General features: G+C 39.0%; 2 protein-coding genes across 2 annotated transcripts in view; one reads left to right on the forward strand and one right to left on the reverse strand.

Moving 5' to 3' along the window:
- Positions 1-49: 49 nt before the first annotated feature.
- Positions 50-1,162, forward strand: LOC103779922 (cytochrome c oxidase assembly factor 6 homolog). The gene is made up of 2 exons (XM_008947567.1): positions 50-193; positions 1,067-1,162. Exons 1-2 carry the CDS (start codon positions 50-52, stop codon positions 1,160-1,162), a joined length of 240 nt encoding a protein of 79 aa, XP_008945815.1.
- Positions 1,163-1,846: 684 nt separating this feature from the next.
- Positions 1,847-8,706, reverse strand: part of TARBP1 (TAR (HIV-1) RNA binding protein 1) — a 40,004-nt gene continuing 33,144 nt past the window's right edge. The window contains exons 24-29 of the mRNA XM_008947568.1: positions 8,622-8,703; positions 7,080-7,251; positions 5,955-6,146; positions 4,902-5,026; positions 3,654-3,790; positions 1,847-2,211 (exon numbers count right to left, since the gene is read on the reverse strand). Of these exons, the coding sequence (XP_008945816.1) occupies positions 2,046-2,211; positions 3,654-3,790; positions 4,902-5,026; positions 5,955-6,146; positions 7,080-7,251; positions 8,622-8,703 (874 nt within the window). The 3' untranslated portion in view covers positions 1,847-2,045. The remainder of the gene's footprint in view (positions 2,212-3,653; positions 3,791-4,901; positions 5,027-5,954; positions 6,147-7,079; positions 7,252-8,621; positions 8,704-8,706) is intronic.

Raw genomic sequence — 8,706 nt, forward strand, 5'->3', positions numbered from 1 at the left:
CGCCGCGCTTGCACCACCGCCGCTTGCCTTCTGCAGGCGGGTAGCGAAGATGTCGGCGCCGACGATGGAGGAGAGGAAGGCCTGCTGGGGAGCCCGCGACGAGTTCTGGCGGTGCTTGGACAGGCACGGGGAGGGCGCCTCCGAGTGCGAGAAGCTTCGGCGGTCCTTCGAGTCCCTGTGTCCGCAGCAGTGGGTGAGCAGCCGCCACTATTAATGAAATCAAAGTTCGGAGAGGACCTTAAAAGCTTTTAGAAATGCACAGAAATTACTGAAGACAGAATGGCGGTGACAAGCAGGGCTTGCAGTTACATGGCATCTCAAGACTGGCATCTGATATATTCCTGTGTGTAAAAATGCCCTTCTTCCTGCAGTATTATTTCACCCTAAACCATCTGTCTACATGTAACGTATTCATGTTGTACTTTCTAGTTTTCTAAGCTCAAGCTAGAGAAAAAAAAAAAAAACCAACTTTTTTTTTAATAAGCGTCGCTTTTTAGTACCAGTAGTGTCTGCAGGTCTGAACGGTTCCTCTTGGAGCTGGTAGACTGAAGTCAGTTAAAAACTCCAAGTACATTCACAGTTGCTGTACAGGCTTACACTTTGAATAGCACAGTTCTGCTCTATGTCATCTCTAGTCACGACCATTTCCTCTGGGGGGCTTTGCACCGTGCACATCAGTGGCTGTAGGCAATGACTTAAGAGATCACATAGTCCACATTACCATACAAAAGCTGCTGGATTTATCTTTGCAGTACAGATAATCTTTGCAGTGAAAACAGCAGAGCAAGAGATTGCTTGTATTAAATTTTCATGGAGGTAATGGGGTGACAGTGTATCAAAGTTCACTTTCAGAATGATTAAAAAAACCACAAAAAACAAGCACACTCCACTCCTCTTTAGCCTTCTAGTTTAACATGGCAAGAACCTCCCAACTCATGTATTAAGTTAGAATCCTCCCTAAGTTCAGTGATCGAAGGCAGTTTATTCCCTAAGAATTGTTGTGGTGCACAAAGCCCCTTCCTCTGCTAGTTTCTTCTGATGAACATTGTTTTCTCTTTTTAAACAGGTTAAATATTTTGACAAAAGAAGAGACTATTTAGAATATAAGAGAAAGCTTGAAACAGAAGGGTATTATCCTCCAGAAGCTGCTGGGAAGTCTTAGGTACTCTGCTTTCAGAATAAAACTGGTGAGACTATGGAAAGACAAAGCATGAGAAAGAAGCAGAAGCTGCCTGGCCTCAAGAACTGTCACCGTGAAATGCAGACTGCTGTTCTTGTTCCAAGATCTCTGCTGAAAAGATGGTCAGTCACGGACAGGTTTTTCATGAGTACAAGTCAAAGAAGTATGGTGCAGGGCTGCTCACAAATCTGAGGTTTTGAATGTGTAATTTGCCAAATTGTTTCACAGGAATAAATGATTATTTAATAATGCCATGTAAATATTCTAAAGAGAACAATAAAAAAAAAAATCAGTAATTAATCAGCTTTTCCTTAAAAAAAAAAAAGTCAAGTCTGTTCCTACTTGTGGTCATCAAAAGGAGGTGGTAGATATAATGTAATTTGTATTTGTCATTCACCAAGTATTTCAAAGTATTTTAAAAATGCAGTTTCAGTCAGACAGTTTACAAAACTGGAGCCTTTAGAAGACCTAATGCATCCTGTGCATGTATGTAACTTACATATTTCGAGTATGCTCATTTTTATATAAGCAATAGGAATTTTTACATTAGCAATAATAGTTTTTTGTCAGTATCTCTGCTAGAAGTATGTCAGTTATTTATCACAGTACTTTGCTGATGGTCTAATGGTGGAAAAATCACACATACCATATGCAATATAAACAATATTTCCAATGCAACAGCTTTATTTAAGCAGGTGAAGTATTAAGGCATTTAAAAGTCAGTCCGAACACTAGAGAGAACAAGACATGCAAAACTTAAGAATTCTCATTCACCCTGAGTTTGTATCTCTTCTAATCAGAATTTCATGTTGTAGCACCGTAGGAGGTCACCCAGCTGCACTATAAGGCACGAAATTCTTGGCAGTTATTTTTGTCGTTTTTGCTTGATCACTTGTTGCCTTGTGTACTCCCAAATCAGCAGAGCTCCGCTTACATGAACGTTGAGTGATCGAATAATACCCTGCTGAGGAATTTCCACACAGACATCCAGGTGGTGAATCAGGTTTGCTGGGATTCCTTCATGCTCATTTCTAGCAAAGAAGAAACAGTAACTTGGATCAGAGAAAAGGCAGCTGTTCCAGAAAGCAGAAGGTGCAAAAGTCTCAACAGCATCCAAACAGTATTTGACAAATGGTGTATCTGCCCTCCATGTAACTGATGAGGACAAGAAATTACTGGTTTTTTTAAAAGCAGTAATACATAACAGATAAAATGACTAACCTGACTAAGATCTGATGTAAGAAAAATGGTAGAGCAGTTCATCCCCAGTTCACTGGTCCAGCAATAGCTGAACTCCCAACACAAGGGCTCCCTCTCTCTGCCTTTATTTTGAAGCAGCTATAGATAAAATGACTAGGGCATGGAGCTACTGGCACAGCAGGGAAGCTGAACTGCCCACTTTACATTTAGTGAGGTCTTGATACGAGGGAATGTCAAGCTGGATTGAAAACTTGAACTGGAAATGTTTCACCTTTTCAGAATGAGCACACCAGAAGATACCAAATGTTACTGATAGTTAAAAATATGTTTTTAATTAGAAGGTAACAAAGTTGTTATGAGAACTACATACTGAAGATCAGCTACATATAAAAAAAGGTTTGAAAAAAAGGTATTTCTGCCCACTTTGTCCTAAAAGCATAGGCAGGCTCCTCCTGCTCTCATTCAGTGGCCTTGCCATTCCAGTAGCTTTCTGCCTTGTAGGCACTTTCCTCTAAGAGTCTTGAAGTAGTTTCCCTTCTGTCACATGTGAGGCTTCCCTGATTATAGGAACTGCTTTTCTCTGAAGCTGTCTTGGCCTCTGCTTGTACTGCAAAATCTTGCCGCTTTGTCCCATGCCTCATCCTTAATTGTTAAAGCACCTTGCACTGCACTGTGCTCCAGTCCTCCTCACCAAGTTAAGCAAGGCAAACAGGCAGGCCTCCTTGCTGAGCTCACTGTGGCCTGCACGTACAGGGCCACCCTAAATGCACCTTCACTAAGCTCACTGTCAAGTCAGCCGAATAAATAGGCTCACCTGATCAGCCACACCAGTGTCTGTAAGTGGGGAAAGCCCCATGGTGAAGCAAGAACAGCCCCCTTCAGCAGCTGCTGGCCTTCAGAGCAGCTGACTTGTCAGGGGAAGCAGCTACATGCTGGCTTTGCAAAGCATTGCAGCAGTTTTAGATCATATTGTCCCTCTCATTCCTTCCTCTTGCTGGACTAGTAGTGCTGTGGGAACCACTGTTCCGTGTTCCCTGTACTCGCAGCTGGTGCAGCCACACCTCGAATACTGGGTTCAGTTTTGGACCCCTCACTACAAAAAGGACATTGAGGTGCTGGAGCATGTCCAAAGGACAACAAAGCTGGTTAATGGTCTAGACCATAAGTCTTAGGAGGAGTGGCTGACAGTGTCACTTGGTTTCATATGACCGAACTTTGACTAGTAGAAGGGATGGACTGCAAGAGGTAAATTTACAAGAAAGTGTGTTCTTACCCCAGCAATAACAGGGACTTCTCTGGGAAGCAATATTCTGTAAGATCAAAACTTTTAGCTGTCTGCTCCACACCAATAATAGTGTAGCCTTCCATTTTTTTCTGCTGCAAATAATCAACAAGCTGAGATGGTTTCACCTGTCCATCAAAGGAAAAAGAAATAAACAAATATTTAAATATCACAATTTGTAAGGTTCTGAAGTTACTGAAAATAAATCAGTTTACTTGGAGACTTAAGATAAATGGCTTTTACCCCCAGAGGCTTGATCCATATTCATAGCTTAACATTTTAAAAGCTCTTCAGCAATATCACAAAAGGTTAAGTAATGCCACAAAAATGTACTCCACAAACACAATGAATAAAGGCTTTTTATGCTTCTGGCAGCTACAAGCCTTACACCTGAATGCTAAAGAATCACTTTTGCACAGGGACAAGGCACATAGTTTTCATTTAACCTGGAATTCCTTTGCAAAACAGCCAGTATATTGAAGCTGAGCTGCCTTTCATGCCTGCATTACAACTTGTGACAGCTTGCAGTGAAAAAGTTCTTAGTTGTCTTCATCCTACTGTCTAAACAGTTTACTTGTTTTCAGTGAAAATTTCTTCATGCAACAAGTTCCATCATCAATAGAGTTCCGTACAGAAATTAGAAAATACACTACAGCTATCTCATTCTGAAGAAAAAAATCTTAATTGTGGAGGAAAAATGAAAAATTTACACTGAATTTTTCAGATTACTTCAAGCTGATCTTGAAAAACCTGATTATTTTTATAAAATATTACATTTTTCTACAAAATACTAAACATACAGGCTGAAATCATCGTTTTTTCTAAGCTAGATAACAAGTTCTAAAAGCTTGGCACAAGTTATCTTCAGGTAAACTCAAAGATTATCACCCTGAAATTACCAAAAGCAATGGATTTAGCAAGCTAAAGGAAGTGTTGTTCAACATTCATAAATAAGTATTAAATTCCAGTGCACCACTATAAAACAGAGTAAGATGTAACAATGACATCTCACAATCAGTTGATCATAGCAATAAGAAATTAAAAGTATTTTCTGAATTCTTTTTTGTGAGGTTGGCCCAAAGTTTATACCAAAACACTCAAATTAAGTGTCAGAGACAACAGTAGGAGCTCCTGTTAAATAAAAAGTTCAATTTTCCAGATATAAAAGACTGATATGTGCGTTTGATGAACTGAAGATGTACGAACACAGTTATTAACTATTAAAATGTTTCCATTTACCTCGACAAGGGGGAGCCACTGCTCTGCAGAAACACTAAGATGCTGGAACTGCTTATCCTGTATGTAATGAAGATTGCCAACAACTAGTGCAGATGCCCCAAATATTTCACTTGTGCGACATAAACCTACAAACAGCAGGATTAAAATGACTTGTGTAGAAAATAAACACCAAGCCAGAATATTTTGGTAAGTGAAAAAAGACAAAGAATCCAAAAGAGAAATCTCTATTTTTAATCAGTTCCAGGTGCTTCTTAGGTCTGTTCCAAGCCACACCTTGTTCCACATAATTTACTAGGAAAAAAAGTTTGGTAACTTAGCAGAAGGGTAAAAATTAGAAAAGCACTATGCCTGACAACATGCTTCTCCAACATTAATATCACAAACTAATGGGTCAGTGTACAAGCTTCACCAGAGACACACATGCACATGCTTAAGCTCTAAATCCAGTACCTGTTAAATGAGAGGCTTGAGAGAATGACACGTTAGAACATTAGAATGCAGACAGCACCAGCTTGTGGGTTTATTTTTCATTAACAGTCTCACTGCATTTATTTAAACTGCTGCCAACACCAAGCACAAAGCAATAAAGTGTTTGCAGGATGTATTATATCACAGCTTGCACAACGTTGTGAAGGAGTACTTAATCACAAACAGGCACTTTCCTGTCCAACAGTCATGAGAAACTAGTAGGTCTACAAGATTTATTGTAATTGTTATAGAAAAAAAAAGTAAAAGCAAATTATTTCCTTCAGTTGTGTACATAGTTGAAAACTCGACTGTAACAAAGGATGTTAAAGCACTAAGAAATTGAACGTGATTTACAGCAAAGTTGATGCATGCTATGCGTAAATACTTTTTTTTTTCCTTCCTTAAACTGTAACTATAGAAAAGACTTCTAAAGCAAGTGTTATTTCCTTTTGTCACTTTTTTTCAGGATAACTATTTCTCTGAGCATTATTTTCTAATTACCAACACAAGATGAAAATTACTCCTATTATCCAAGTGGGCTCAAAAGTCTAACATAAAAGTTTAAAAACGTGCAGTCAACCTTACCTCCTAAATTGGTAGGTTTATCAATAAGTGAAGCCACCACGATCAGTCTGCTGTTTGATTTACCGAGTTTAGCAGCGCGATCCTGAAATACCATTTCCAGGTCTAAACTAGGAGTACTGTTTTTCCAGGGTATAATCTTTTTCTGAACATCAGTCCATTCTGTCTGGCTATCTGTTTCAGCTGAATTTGAACCTATAAAACCAAGTAGTAGTCCTATGGGTATGCAAGTGGTGAACACTACTGTTTCAGTAAAGATTATTAAATGGTAACACTGTAGACATCATTATATGGATAAAAAGCAGCCCTGCAGAGGACTTCGGGGTGCTGGTGGATGAAAAACTGAGTATGAACCAGTGATGTGTGCTGGCAGCCCAGAAAGCAAATTGCATCCCGGGCTGCGTCAAAAGAAACATGGCCAGCAAGTGAGGTGATTCTCCTCCTCTGCTCTGCTCTTGTAAGATCTCACCCGGAGTACTGCGACCAGCTCTGGGGGCCCCAGGAAAAGACATGGATCTGTTTGGGTCCAGAGGAGGGCCATGAAGATGATCAGAGGGCTGGAACATCTCTGTTGTGAGGACAGGCTGAGGAAGCTGGGGTTGTTCAGCCTGGAGAAGACAAGGCTCCAGGGAGACCTTATAGTGGCCTTTCAGTCCTTAAAGGGGGCCTACAGGAAAGATTGGCAGGGACTCTTTCTCAGGGAGTTTAGTGATAGGGCAAGAGACACTGGTTTTAAACTGAACAGATGGCAGATTTAGATTACACGTAGGAAAGAAAGTCTTTATAATGAGGATAGTGAGACAGTGGAACAGGCTGCCTGGAGAAGGTGTGGATGCCTGTCCCTGGAAGTCTTCCAAGGCCAGGTTGGATGGAGCTTTGTACAACCTTGTCTAGTGGGAGGTGTCCCTGCCCACGGCAGGAGGGTTGGAACTAGATGATCTTTAAGGTTCCTTCCAACCTAAACCATTCTATGATAAGTCATCTACTATTATCCTATGGTGTATACTCTGATCACATAGATAAAAGTCTACTTCAGCCGAAAAACACAGAGATCAGAGGTATATCACAAATACAGAGGTATACAGCTACTACGTACAAAAACCTGTATTTATATAGACTATATTTTACCCATGTCTTGCTGAGACCAGTCACTTGGTTTCAGATCATGAAGTTCTGTTCGAGAATGATACCACTGAAATGCTGGTGGCAAAGGAATGTCAGTGAATCTGTCAAATTTAGAGAGTGAGATCCATTCATCTTCAGCAAGTTCCGAAAGGCGGGGAAGAGTGTAAAATATTGTCTGCAATGTAACAGTGTTATTAGCACAGCACCACTTAAATAAGCAAGACAAATTAAGCTCTGGTTATTGCACGTTTTATCAAAAATTTTATTCTTTTAATACTTATTTTTCTTGTACTTGATATAACTTACTAATACATAGCACTATATGTAAAGTGGTAAATATTGAGACATCCTAAACTTTTACAGATCTAGTCTCTCTCTTCAATTAGAGCTTTTTTAAGGATATGCATTGATTACTGTTCTGAAAGTCTAGAGTAACAAAGAATTAACACTACGCTTCTTAGCACAGAGGCCTTCTGCAAATGTTTTATGTGTAACACTAAAGAGTTTTCAGACGGTCTTACCAAACTCTAGTAAAGAATGCAGATTGATTTAATGTCAAAAGGAATACAGTCAAAACCATTAAAACCTAGGAGTAAAATCCAGCTCAGCACTACCAATACAGCTAAGCACAATTTATCAAGGAGGAACACACATACATCCCAAGGGAAAGGCTGAATAAGATTAAGAGCTTAAAATCCAGACATTTTCTTTATCCCAACACACCTTCAAGATGAAGGTGAAGATGCACCTCAAATACATTTAAATACATCAGTATTAGCCTTGTTGTGTTTGGTTTTGGTTTGTTTGGGTTTTTTTCCCCCTTCCTCATTCAGGACTTTCACTTCTGAATTCTGCTAATTCATATCTAGCATATTTAAGTGATCACAAAAGTATTTCACAGAACATTAGTTAAAAATAAAAAAAAGAATTCTTCTCTGAAAGAAGGCACTGTTTATGCCAGAACACATATACTCCTTTTCATGTTCATGTTTATCTTGTATTTTCAGCTTAGTTCTTCTACCTCTTATTTTTATCTGCACCCTTATTTTTACTTTCTTCCTCTGTGTTTATTCAGCTGTCAGTTATTTAAGCTACAGAAAAAAGGATAGGTGAAAAAGATGCTCTTGAAGTTATGTATCTGTAAATCATTCACACCAAACAATTCTTTTTAAATAACCTCAAGTTACTTTTAAAGGCAGGAGATGTAGTTTTTTAGGATTTTTGATACATGCAATTAAGTAGATATTCTTCAGTTATTAGAAGTAACTTTTCCAGCCTCAAATATAAAACCTGATTAACTCCCACACAGATCAGCACATTCATCACATATACCTCTTCTTAACTGACCTAGGTTTTTAGCACAATTATTAGAGAATTAAGCTACAGTCTTTCAGCTGAAATCCAACACAATTTAGGTGAACTTAATTTTTCAGTTTTAAATAATTAACAGTTGATTATTATTCAGCCTGCATTAAAACACAAAAAGATAATAATACACTTGCAAAACTACACATATACAATGATCAGCAATAGTCTTGGACTTGCCTCTAGACTATAATCTTCAAGTGGATGAAATGTTGCAAAGAAGAAGTGATCTTGGATTCGCTGCCAGTTCCTTCTAGCATTCCTG

The sequence above is a fragment of the Merops nubicus genome, unplaced genomic scaffold (assembly GCF_000691845.1).
Source record: "Merops nubicus isolate BGI_N331 unplaced genomic scaffold, ASM69184v1 scaffold4069, whole genome shotgun sequence".
Lineage (NCBI taxonomy): Eukaryota > Metazoa > Chordata > Aves > Coraciiformes > Meropidae > Merops > Merops nubicus.